General features: G+C 46.9%; 1 protein-coding gene across 2 annotated transcripts in view; it reads left to right on the top strand.

The window, feature by feature from the left end:
* Positions 1–13099, top strand: part of B4GALNT4 (beta-1,4-N-acetyl-galactosaminyltransferase 4) — a 172400-nt gene that overhangs the window by 155082 nt on the left and 4219 nt on the right. For both annotated transcript variants that reach the window (XM_033156438.1, XM_033156447.1), the window contains 9 exons: positions 1073–1182; positions 1863–1963; positions 2855–2940; positions 4549–5833; positions 6474–6787; positions 8545–8698; positions 9945–10017; positions 10109–10262; positions 12514–12640. In XM_033156438.1, coding sequence (XP_033012329.1) covers positions 1073–1182; positions 1863–1963; positions 2855–2940; positions 4549–5833; positions 6474–6787; positions 8545–8698; positions 9945–10017; positions 10109–10262; positions 12514–12640 — 2404 coding nt within the window. The remainder of the gene's footprint in view (positions 1–1072; positions 1183–1862; positions 1964–2854; positions 2941–4548; positions 5834–6473; positions 6788–8544; positions 8699–9944; positions 10018–10108; positions 10263–12513; positions 12641–13099) is intronic.

Genomic DNA, 13099 nt, shown 5'->3' with positions numbered 1-13099 from the left:
GTAGTCCAACAACATCTTCAGCATATTGTCATAGAATCATAGAACTGTAGAGTTGCAAGGGACCCCGAGAGTCATCTAGTCCAACCCCCCGTGTTGGCTCCCTTCGCTGTAAAGAGAGGGAAATGGTGGAGCTCAAGAAAGAGCATATTTGTTTGGAAGCAACCTACCTATGAAAGAAACATGTTTGGGGAGCATTGTTATCCCCCTTACTTTGTTTTGATGCAGGATAGAAAGAGCAGGCATTCAGTGGAGAGCTAGCTAAATATCAGTGTCTGCGGCAATAGGATGAAGGAGGCATTCATACAGGATATTTATTGATCTGAAACTATGAGACAAGATGATCACCTTTGCATTTGCCAAAAGTGAGACTTTTGTGATGAGGGAGTCGATTTTTCCAGCAAGACTGGATTAATCCTGGACTCAAAAGAAGGTATGTTGACAGAAGATGGTTCTAAGTCTCCAGGAATGTTGAGTAACACTATAATGACCTCTTGGGGAGATGGTGGTTTACAGTCTAGATCAAAAGCAGAAAACCTCCCAGATATAACAGTCAATGTGGATTAATTCAGCCCAGGCTGTCTACAGTGTCTATGCCTAGCAACATAAAATTCTGTGCTTGTGCTGAGAGTGGATACTTTAACAAGTATAAAATTAGCATTTTTTAAAAAAATCATGCAAATTAGCTTATTTTTAATAATTTGTTCTACAAGTTTTACTACTTAACATTAATTCTGATTCTCTAGCAGTGATGAGAATTGAGCTATGCAGGACACTGAACCTCCTCACACTCACAAACACTCTTAGCAGAAATCTTAGGCCTATCTGCCTCGTCCTTAAGCTTGTTCTGGACTCTTCCACTAAAAAACAAAAACCAGGAGATCACATGAATGAGTGCTACAACAAAAACCAAACAAACCCTCCTCATGGAATACTAGATGCCAGGGAGAAGAATGTCTGGTATTCATCCAAGGTGTGTAGCAGTCAAGAGAGTGACAGTCTAGGCAGGTAGACCCAGGAACCTCTGGGTTTGATCCTGTGGCTTCTTCCTCTTGCTTAACTGCCTTTATCTCAGCTCCCCAGATCGAGCCGTCCCACGTGGAGAATGTGCTGGTGCCCTGTGCTTACAGCCCCACGTACGTGGTGAAGGATTTCCCTATTGCCCGCTATCAGGGCCTGCAGTTTGTAAGTGTCCCCACATGGGCTTTATAGCCTAGCTTTCTCTCTGTCCATGGAGAAGTATCTCCACTATTTTTGCCGTCGCTTATTCCTATGCACCTGTACCACAGCACATTGCCCTACAGTGGGGGGTGGGGTGGGGGGCAGGCTATGCCTGCACTGCTCTGGGATCCAAATTCAAAAGACATTATTGCTGGGTCATTTTGGCCAGCAGCATTAGCAGATTATTATTTTTTTATAACAGGGACTGAACTGAAGCTAGTGCACCAGAAAAGATGGGGAATTGGGGGCAGGACAGAAGGATGGGGCAGTGACAAAGAGGGGAATGGGTAAATAACTGTGCTAGCTGCCACCTGAGCACTTGTAACCTGACCAAAAGCTTCTTTGATTCCTATCAGGTACAGAATGCAGTGGTGGGAGCTTGATTCTGAATAATTAAAAAAACCACAAAGGCAGATTTCAGAATCTACATCACAATGTACAGGCGTGTGCAATTCTCACCGCTCCTGGGTCCAGCTGGTAGTGTTTGCGCCCACAGCCTGCTGCCATGTGTTCTCTGGGATGGGCCCCAGGAGCAGCTTCTCCTTCCTGCCCAGTATAATTCACCCCTTTCCTCCTCCACCTGTAGGAAGTGGAAACATACCTACTTTGCTGTGACTCTTCTCACCAGGTTGCCCCTCCCACAGGTCTACCTCTCATTTGTTTACCCCAATGATTTCACCCGGCTTACGCACATGGAGACAGAGAACAAATGCTTCTACAGGGAGTCTCCGCTCTACTTGGAAAAGTAAGTGTGAACCAGGAAGGACAGTAAGGAAGCTGACTGCCTAGAGCTATCAGAAACCCATCAGATGTACTTTGTTGGGGGTGGAGAGATGGCAATCTCCTGGCAGATTAAGTGTAAAATGTGAAATCTAAGGTGCAGCAAACATGAATGTGGACATAGGACCACAGAAGGGTTGGTGGTGAACCTGACCCTCTGTGATTTGGTCACTGTTGTTTGCCATTGGGGCTGAGAAATTTTACAGGAACTACAAAGTAGTCAACCTAGGGAAGGAACTTTCCATTGCGGCTCGATTGGAGTTGGCAAGAGGGGAAGAGAGCTCAGTTCACATTCATTGGCCCTCTTTCCCTGACATCCATAACTGCTCTGAGTCATAATGGCATAATCCATTGATCTTGATGCTGTTCGGGATATTTCAAAGTCAATTCTCTGGCTTTAGTGTTACCTCCCACCTTCCATTTTGTAATCTGTTTCAACTACGTGCAACTCTGTGGCAAACACGGCCAATTTGTGGTCTCTTCTACAAAGGGGCTCTGAAGCTCAACTTCAAGAAGAGACTCCTGCCATCAATATTATGTATATGTCTGCTTCTGTCTACCTCCATAAGAGACTACTTCATGCATCTAACAGGGCCCCAAAAAGCTTATACTACAGTGCATTGGTAGTCTTCAAGGTGCCACCAGACACTGTTGCTTTTACCACAACTGACTACAGTAGTATGTCCCTCTGGAATCTGCCTCTGTGAAAAAGTAGGCTGGGTGCCTATTACAAGGATTTCCCTGCTAAGCAAAAGCCCTCAGGCTTATCCTTGAGCAACACAGGTGTAGGTGTAGGGGTGTGTGTGTGTGTGTGTGTGTGTGTGTGGTATCTGAGATTTGTTGCTTCGCCCTCCAGATTTGGCTTTTACAAATACATGAAGATGGACGAAGAGGAAGAGGAGGATCCACACCAGAGAGCCTTTCTCTTCCTGAATCCTGAGAGTAAGTAGTCTTTGGGAAATACAGCTTCCTCCAATCAGGCAGGAACCACACTGTGATCTCTGTCCATTTTATGAGCAGCTTCTTAAGTGTGTATTTATGTAAACAGAGGCTGGAATCTGTCAGGGATTCTCTAGCTGCGATTCCTGCATTGCAGGGGGTTAGACTAGATGACCCCCGGGTCCCTTGCAACTCTACAATTCTGTGATTCTGTGTGTTTTGCTGGTGTTAGAACAAGCAAGTCTGTTGTGCCATCCACTTACAGGGATTGCATTCCCAGGCAGGTTGTGTCACAGCAACAGATTGCTTGGTGAGGATGGGAGAGTAACTGCAGGCAGCTATTCACCAGCCTGGCTCCTGAATGCATTTACAGAGATTCTTTATTTTTTGTTGCTTTGATTTCCATTCTGGCTCCCATGCAAGAAAGCTGCCATGAGATATACCGTATTTTTTTCATGTATAAGACTATATTCCCCCCCCCCTATTTTTTCAAGTTTAGAATTGGGGGTCATCTTATACACAGATAGTGCATATAGGGGGTTTCTTTATTTGGAGTCCCCCAAAATAGGGTTCATGTTATACACGGAAAAATACAGTACCTATTGCCAAAGACTGGAATTCTTGGAGTTTAAGCCCTGACTACCTCCATTAAAAGGGGCATGAACGAAGTTGCTGCCACCACTGAACACCTGGGAAGAAGAGTATCTGGTTCTTGCCATGTTCTGTGGGGAGCTTTCTGGTATCTTCAGCAGCTTCCTAATCTCTGCTGACAAAATGCCCCTCTCTGACCTCGACCTCTGCAAGCGACCTCTGCAATCCAGAGGGAAGCTGTCCAAGAGCCCATCTGCTGAGACCAAGCTTGTGAATACCTTGAAATGCAATCAGTACTCCCCCCCAACAACTCCAAATCTTGTTTGTAGCAGCAAGAATATTAGACCTTCGCCATCCCTTTGATATGCAGCCCTGACTCTCCTCAGTTAATTTATGTGATTTTTACTACTTAGTATGGAGGAAAATCTCTCTCGATTCATCTGGTTGAAATGTACAAAGGATGAGGGCAGGGCTTTGCCATCCAAATGCCTTGTTAAGTCCCAAAGAGACCAAAATTATGCGTTTAAAATTAATTATTCAAATCTGCACGGTGTGTACACATTTTCCCATTTTGCATGAAGTCATTTAGTTAATTTTGATCCTACAGACTGTGTTGACCAGCACCAGGGGTAGGAAAGGAAAGGTCATTAGGGATGTGTAGGCCAGAGAACATAACAGGAGGCCCTGAGGAAAGGGCAGCTAGACATGGAGGAACCATGCGTGCTCAGACAAAGCATCCCTCCCTCAATACTAGAGACATTCACAGACACAGCCTGGACTTTCCCCCCTCTATTTCAGGGTCTGACCTCATGCCATGGTGGTACACAGAGACCTTGCTTACCAGTACCCAATACCCACCCTTCCCCTGCTTTCTGTTCCAGGCCTTCCCCCAATCCCTTCCTTCCTCAGCTGCCTCTTGCCTTAGAGAGTCCTCCAAACCCTTCTTGCCTTCAAGTTTCCCTTGCACTTGGGCGTGTTACCCCTGAGACTTTATCTGCTCTGCTGCTGGTTATTTTCTAGATTTTCTTGAAGAGGAGGAAGAAGGAGCCGACAGCCCTGAGCCCACTGACCCACTCCCTGAGGACAAGGACAAGAGCCCGGGTGTTCTGGATCCAAATGTGTTCACAGGGCTTCAGAGGAAAGAGAGGCCCCTTGTCACAAAGGATTATGGGAATGATGTGGACTACTATACCTTCAACCAGAAGCAAAAGAGGTTTAATGAAGAGGGGACCCTGACCGGGCAACCTGTTTCCACAGGTACAAACACTGGACCGAGCCGGAGTCCTGTGACTCCGTCAAAGGCATCCCAGGCCTACGAGAAGGCAGCCCCTCTCGGGGAGCAGGTGGTTCTCTATGGCCGGTCCCTCAGCTGGGCACAGAATGAGGAGGACGAAGAGGCCGGAAGGAAGGAGGGCGAGCTGGGGCTGCTGTTGCCACCTAAGCGAGGCAGTTCTCTCGGCCTCCAGCCTCGCCTCTCTGTGCCTTTCTTTGCTGGGAAGGCCAAACAGCAGAGCCCAAAGGAGGATGGGCAGCCCAAGAAAGAGACCAAGAAGCCCCCAGACAAGGTGTATGTGACGCGGCTGCAGCCCAGCAAGAAGAAGGCCCCATCCCAAAAGAAGGCTTTCCCCGGAGTCTTCCTCTACCCCAAACTGCCCAGGAAGGTGCACTTGAACTCCAGGCTCCCTCAGCGGCGGCCTGCTCCCTCCAGCAAGCTGCACACCATCCCTGGCCATAGGACCCCTTGGCTCACCAGCAATGCCTCCAAAGAAACAGACCCTTCTAAAAGGAAAAGCCTGCAGGCCAGCAGGAAATGGGAGCAGCTGTATGACCGAGAGGCCCCCAAGGCCCAAAGGAAGCAGAGGGTGCGGCCCAGTGCCTTGAGCCTGCCTGCAGAAGGGCTCTTTAGTCAAGAAAACTTTGAGGTCACCACTGCGGCGAGGACCACCCTGGATTACAATTCCTCTGAGGTGGTGCTGCCTGAAGGCGTGCGAGTGACGTCCTTCCTGCGGATGTCTGAGATGACAGAGTCCCAGCAGGAGGAGGGCCCAGAGAAGGCCATGGGGGAGGAGGCCGAGGAGGAGCTGTCCGATTACAGCTACGAGAACTCTGAGCTGCAGCAGAGCTGGTTGGAGGACTCCATCAACTGGCAGAGGACGTTCAGCGTCAGCCCCGTGGATTTTGAGCTGCTGCGCTCGGACTGGAACGACCTCCGGTGCAACGTCTCGGGAAACCTGCAGCTGAGCGAGAGCGAGGTGGTGGACGTGGTGGCTCAGTATATGGAGAAGCTCAACGAGAAGAATGGCGGGTAGGAAGGGAGAACTGGGATGTGGAGGGGACAGTGTCTATACAATAGGCAGGGGCTGAAATGAGGATCCCACGCCCACCCCTTCCACTCAGGAGACATACACACAGTAAAAGAGCTTACCCTTTGGTAAGAGCTCTCCTCTGATCAGTAAGAGCTCTCCTCTGATCAGTGGGCAAGGGGGTAAAACAGCCCCAGTGAGAGCACATATCGTGCATGCAGTATCTCAGGTTCAGTCCCTGGTGTCCCCCATTCAAAGTGGCAGTTCAGGGAGCAGGTGGTGGGAAAAGACCCTTCCCTGCCAGAAACCCTAGAGAGCCACAGCCAGTCAAGACTAGACAGTTGGCGTGCACATAACCTGACCAGGCTCATATCACCACACCATACATTCAAACCACATGGTTTCCCCAAAGAATCCTGGGAACTGTAGTTTGCTAAGGGTAGCTCTGTGAGGCCCAGAGTGGCTGGGGAAACCCAGGCAGATGGGTGGGGTATAAATAATAAAATTATTGTTGTTGTATGGGGGATCCCATGTACTTTAAACGTACGGTCTGAATGTGATCCTGGTGCAAGGTAGCTTCTTACGATGAGGGTATTTGGTCTAGGCCAGGACTGCGTCAACTTTCCATTCTCCCACTCGCAGCATCTACACCCTCTTGAGGATCATCAATGTGGAGAAGAGGCGAGACACGGCCCGGGGCAACCGTTACCTGATGGAGCTGGAGCTGATGGAGAGAGGCCAGAGGACTGTGCGGCTCTCAGAGTACATCTATGTCCTGCTGCACCAGGGAAAATCAGAGGACAGCACTGAAGTGAACCCCGAGGGACCTGTGACAGTGTCCACTGAATCTCAGCCATCACCTAGTGCCTGGAGCCTGCTCTATGGGAAGCCCATCCTGTGCCGACCTCTGCGGCTTAGCTGGAGGCACAATGTTATGGTGCATTTTGTGGTGCCAGGTAAGGGACTGTCCACTGCATCCCATAAAGGAATGGCTGCTTTTTAAGGGACTAGTGGAATTAAGGGGGGGGGGGACCAAGACTGGCAACCACCGACTGGCTTTTTCTTAAAGAGTGCTGAAAGTGGTTTGAGAGATGCCTTCCATTCCCCTGCTGTATACATATATTCCTTTTGTTTTACCATCACCCCTGCTCAGACATGTTTTGCAGTTTCTTTATAACAATGCAGCTGCCTGCAAAACTTGTTTTACCAGAGGGGAAATTGGATTGAGTCTGCATATTGCAGGCAGCGATCCTTCATTCATTCTGCCTTCATTTCTCAGGACAGGGGGTAATGGCATGTCTTTAGACCAAGAAAGGTTTGCTTGGGACCTTGGCCCAATTCATGGGTTACTCAAGGGACAGCGTTGCTGCCTCTCCACTGTTGTTTCCTGGGGCACTCTGGTGACAGATGAAATGAGAATTTTGTGTGTGTGTGTGTGTTTATTATAATATATCTGAGCTGCCATTCATTGTGTTGATTCTTTGTACCATACACATTTCTATAAAAAATGTAACAAAAAAACTTCCTTTATGACAGTGGACAAATGGACAGGCTATAAGACAATAGAAACTAAAAGCAGGGCAAGGCAACGTAACCGCTTAAAATCCCTTGACAAATAAAAACATCTTAACCTGACGCCACAAAGACTGTATTATCAGCACCAGGTGTACCTCTTTGGGGAAATCACATGGGAAATATATTTATCCACACCCCAGTTGGGAAACTAGTGCAGGAACTGAACTTCCCATAAGATCCCTCCCTCCCACAAGATTTCCTCATTTTGTAAATTATAAGACTACTACAGAATACAGATGCGAGGCAATCTGGCTTTCCCCCAACAAAAGGGCAGTGAGGAGGCCATGGTGTTTCACTTACTTATAGTCAGACAACTCCGTGTACCATGTCCGTCCCCCCCAAAAGCAACAAGCCAAGTCCTGTACCACCCCTGGGGAAAAGATAAAACCTGTGGCAAATTAATTAAAAATTGTGTCTGTTTACACATACAAAAACCATATTCTGTGATGAGAATGTGGATGTGCCAAATATATGCCATGATCTGGAGTTAAGGGTGAGCAGTGAGGTGGCTAAGTTTGGGGGTAATCACCCAATGTTTCAGGATGCTAAAGACAAAAGGGAATTGCAAAGAGCTCCTAGAGATACTCTCCAAACTAGGGGGATGGGCATTAACCTGACAAATTCTGTTCAGTGTAAGCATTGGAAGGATATCCTCATGCTGGAAGATAAAGCTGTCAAGGCTATCATGATGGATATATACTACATCCGAGTCCAGGATCAGACAGCATGTCTCTGAGAACCATTTGCTGGGGAACAGCTGTGGGAGAATGCTAATGTACACAGGTCCTGCTTGTGGACTTTGCAGAGGCATCTGGTTAGCCCCTGTGGGAAACAGCAGGTTGCTGGGCTGGCTGGGCCTTTGGTCTGACCCAGCAGGGCTGCTCTTAACTATATATTTGTATTCACTAACTGTGTAGTTATTCCCTTCTGCTGCTCACTGAATGCTGAATTGCCACAGGCTGAATGCCACTGAAGTCTTGGCTATGCTTGAAACACATGCCGAGAGTGTTATTCTCTTGCCACTGCTGATATGTGTCCACATAGATCATACGAGTCTTTTGTCATGAAGATGCTCCCCCATCAACCCATTGTAAGCATGCTTACAAATGCTAACAGCCTGTTTTCATAACTTGCACAGTTAAAAACCAAGCACGCTGGGTACAGCAGTTCATCTCAGACATGTCTAACCTATACTTGAACACCAAGGATGCCAACTTCAACGTTATCCTGGTAGACTTTGATAGTGACGACATGGATGTGGAGAAGGCACTTCAGGAAGCTCACCTGCCCAGGTAATGCAAGGAACATTGGAAGCTCTGGAGCCTGTCTCATTAGGTTTCTGTGCCTGCACAACTCAAGTCTTGAAGCCAACACTGCTTGATTTCTGAGCTAGGCCAATAATGATATCCAAGCGCATTACTTTGGATTATACAGTGGGTACAGTTGGCCGCTAGGTAGATAAATAAAGCCATTTAAATTATCTACAGCTTTATTTCCTCTCCAGGCTTTTCAGTATTGTGCATGACTAGCCTGCTTTTTAGCTGTCTGTAAACATGAGGCTTGAATAGCAAATGGCAATAGCAGAAATGCCCTAGATCATGTGTGTATGGAAAGAGGGGGCAATGATAGGACCATGCCTGCTGGAATCAGATGCCCTATTAAGCATGTTGTGTCTATGTGCACACTACCCTTGCTACATCTATTTCTCCATTCAGTCTGTGTTATGATGATGTCCTTGCTTTATGAGCTGTGACCAAATACCAACCTGATGACTTAATCTGCAAATAATATCCTTATGGCTTCAAATTTCAATCAGTTTAATTGGTAGATTAAGACTGCAACTCTTAGCACACTAGAGAGTGCACCCCACTAAAAAGAATGGCATTACTTCTGAATTGGCATACATAGATTTGCACTGTAATGGACTTTAAACTTTGCAACAAGATCCTTTGCAAGTTTGCTTGTAAGTAATCCCTCTGAATTTCATGGTACTTCTTCCCAATTAGGTGTGTAACCATAGTTGATTAATCAGTGACAGACCACTTTAACTTGTGGGCCTCAAAGTTAAAGGACAGTTACTCATTTGCTGAGTCTCTCTTCATTCAAGCATGTTACTAATAAAGAACAAGCAAACATTGATGTTCCCTTCTAAAAAGAAGGAATAATCTATTCCCCCCCCCATTAAATTGCAAAATATTGCAACCCTTTCAACAGCTCTAAAAAGTATCCATGTTGAGGCTGGGGTAGCATGCAAATTTATTTAAATATATCATTTAATCAACTAAAAAAATATGTAACTGTCTCTAGCCTGCCTTGATTGTAGTTTGGTGTTTTCCTTCAGCTGGTGGGACTCATATCTGTTTCCACCTTCCTGGTATTTGCAAGTCCCTGGTGGTTAGAACCAGGTTACAAAAGATGCAAAAACAACCCCAGAACTTTGGTCTCCACTAGGCCTTACACACACAAAGAGAGAGACAGAGGGACACGCAGAGAGAGAATCTCTGCACCCTTTTTCACTGGTGTGCATCTTCTTCACAGATACCAATACTTGAAGCGCACAGGAAACTTTGAGCGCTCAGCAGGACTGCAGGCTGGGGTGGACGCCATAGAGGTGAGGACCGAGGGCAAAAGGGATAGCTGTTCCCAAGACTGCTTTGCACCTGATTGTCATGGCTTGTCTGTGCCACTCTTTGATCCCTCAGGATGGCAGCAGTATTGTGTTCCTGTGCGACCTGCACATCCACTTCCCCCTCAACATTCTCGACAGCATCCGGAAGCACTGCGTGGAGGGAAAGCTGGCTTATGCGCCCATTGTCATGCGGCTCGGCTGCGGGAGCTCTCCGCGAGAGCCCAATGGTAAGCGAAACACGTCTGGCTGCTGAGGAAGTGGAGGAGGCTGGACTGACTGAATGAATGAGGCTGCTTACGTGAGAGGCAGCATGGCTACATTCCTCACACAGCCAGCTTAGTGTTGGGCAGCAAAAGTTACCGGTAGTTAAATAGCCAAACTGCTGGCACAATAATTGTGCCCTTGTTCCCATCTAGCCCTCTTGCAGGATGCCTACAGACACACAACAGAGATCACTGAGATCACCTGGAGGAGTGCTGTTAATTGTCCCCCAATTGGCCTCAACTAGACATTGGGCATTTAGTGTCGCCCATCCAATGCTGTGGGGCCCTCTTCCAGCACAGATTTGGCAAGCCACCTTCACTTTTAATTTTCTTGGAAGTCTCCTGAAGAATTTTTATGCCAACAGGCCGATGCAGCTGCTTAAAACTTTCTTGTGTAGCCAGTTGTTTTAATGATTGTTCTGCACTGCTTTCGGTGTTTTTATTATTATTATTTTAAAACATGTTTTTATATTGCTGTGCACCATCCTGTGTGAGGGCAGGATTTACGTTTCATAAATAAATAGAAATAAATAAAAACCTCTTATCTGAAACTGTCCTTAAAACTTCACTCTCATTGCTCTTAAGCAAGAGCAGAAATAACATGCAGGTTGACAGCTGCTCTGTAGGCTTCAGCTCAAACTTCTTATGGCTCCCGTCAGGGAAGTTTTGTATCCCCTTTGCAACCCAGCAGAGAAAGGCCAGACCATTTGCCTGAGGGGTGCACCACAAGTTCAGAAAAGAACCCAGGAGTTTTGGTCTCTGACTCTCCTGCTGGGAAACCTGACTTGACTGCTCTTCTCTAAATGGTTTTGACAAGAAAAGCCCTGAATAGTAACGCTGCCAAGAGAGACTGTGGAGAGAGATTCAGCATGTGTGTGGATGTTTTAGCAGTAGAAAGCAGCAGGGAAGAGTGTGTGTGTGTGTGTGTGTGTGAAAGAGAGAGAGCACATACAACGAAGTTATGATTTTCAATACCTGGTGTTATTAAATTATTTATTATTGTGTCGATGGGTCCTTATGTTTTATCTGAAATCTTCAGGCTAACTGGACTTTGTGTAGTAGGCGTTCCCTATTTTTGACCACTGTGTTGAAAATTTGGGGCAGAAGAACCCTGGAACAGATTGGGCAGCAGCATGAATACGCTTGCCTTCTCCCAGGGCTCTGACTTTGTTAAGCTCTGCTGCCAGTCAGCACAGATGAGGATGTCTGGGTCAAGTGAAGCTGGGCAGGTACTGGAACAATGTGTGGAGGCACTAATGGGTTGGATGAGGGACAGTAAATGGAAGCTAAACCATGGTGAGATCGAGCTGCTATGGATTGGTGGTTCCTGGGACCAGGAAATAGGAAGGCCTGTTCTGTACAAGGTTGCACTGCATCATAGGGACAGGTGCATAGTCTGGGGGGGGGGAGGACTCCTGGATTTTACTTTACCTGGACAGGAATAACCCAGCTGCAGCAATCCAGGTACTAGTAAGCTCCTGCAATCAGCTCTATGTGAAACAGCCCTTGAGGATGGTCTGGAAACTGCATTTGGGGCAAAATAACAGCAGTCAGAGTGTTAATGGACATGTCTGCAAAAGACCATATAACACTGGTTCTCAAAGATCTGCGCTGGCTGACTGTATGTCACTGGGCCCTGTTTAAAGTTTTAGATGTAAGTCCTGAATGGCTCAGGACCTGGAGATCTGAAGGAACACTTGGGGTTGACTGTGGAAGGTTCTTCTGCAGTCCCCTCGTTGACTGGGATCAGGCAATCTGGGACTTGCCAGAGGACCTTCTTGGCAATTTGCACCCCAGTGGTGGAATCATCTCCCCACTGAGCAGGTTGTGCATGGGGGCAACATGACCCTGTTGTTTGTAACAATAGATAGATCAATGATTTTTTCACTGTATTTTCCTTTTTTAATTGGTGCTTGTATTTTAAATTGTTGTACCTTGCCCTGAAATCACTACTGAAGGGGGGGCACAATATAATTTCTATAAACAATGAATAAAGAAGAACAGAAATAAGTCCTGGTTTCGCAGAAGTTCATCTAATAAAAGTTATCTCTATACCTGTTTTGAATCCACATGAGATAATATTTGCTGCCAGCAGAGGACATAGTGGCTTCTTTGGGTAGCAAAATGAATGGGAGACCAGAACTGCCTAGGCTCTCATGCATAGCCTTGCTTCCATATCAAGATCCTGGCAACATTCTTGGTTCATTTTTCTCAGGCTACTGGGAGGTGAATGGCTTTGGCCTCTTTGGGATCTACAAGTCTGACTTTGACCGTATTGGTGGGATGAACACAGAAGAGTTCCGGGACCGCTGGGGTGGAGAAGACTGGGAGCTGTTGGACAGGTGAGATTTCTGGGATGGCCCAGAGCCCCAAAACCATCCAGTGCTGGGTAAAGACCTGGTGCAGGACAAGACAGGCTTATTGACTCTGGGTAGATAGCTGGCAACATTTGGTGTAGAGATGAGGATCTTGAGGTCTACTGCACTTTGCAGAGGAGTCTGTCACAAGTCAATGATGTCATATGTGCAGGCCTCAACATATGTAGCATGGTTCAAGATCCCTGTTGCAATCCTTGAGCAGGGTGGGCATAATCAGCACCACACAGACAAATTTAATGCCCTAAAATACTATTACGTTTATGTTAAGGGAGAAAGTGGTATTCTCTAGCATTCTAGCCTCCCCCCCCCACTTTTGTTCTTTCCTCTCTCTTTTTTGAAGGACAACAAAATTAACCCTTTCCTTCCCCAACAGCAATGTTCTACCCTTTTAAAATGAAATTCTTTGGAGGTTGTGTTTTCTGC

The sequence above is a fragment of the Lacerta agilis genome, chromosome 1 (assembly GCF_009819535.1).
Source record: "Lacerta agilis isolate rLacAgi1 chromosome 1, rLacAgi1.pri, whole genome shotgun sequence".
NCBI lineage: Eukaryota > Metazoa > Chordata > Lepidosauria > Squamata > Lacertidae > Lacerta > Lacerta agilis.
The sequence above is the reverse complement of the archived record's forward strand: the minus strand, read 5'-3'. Positions and strand labels throughout refer to the sequence as shown.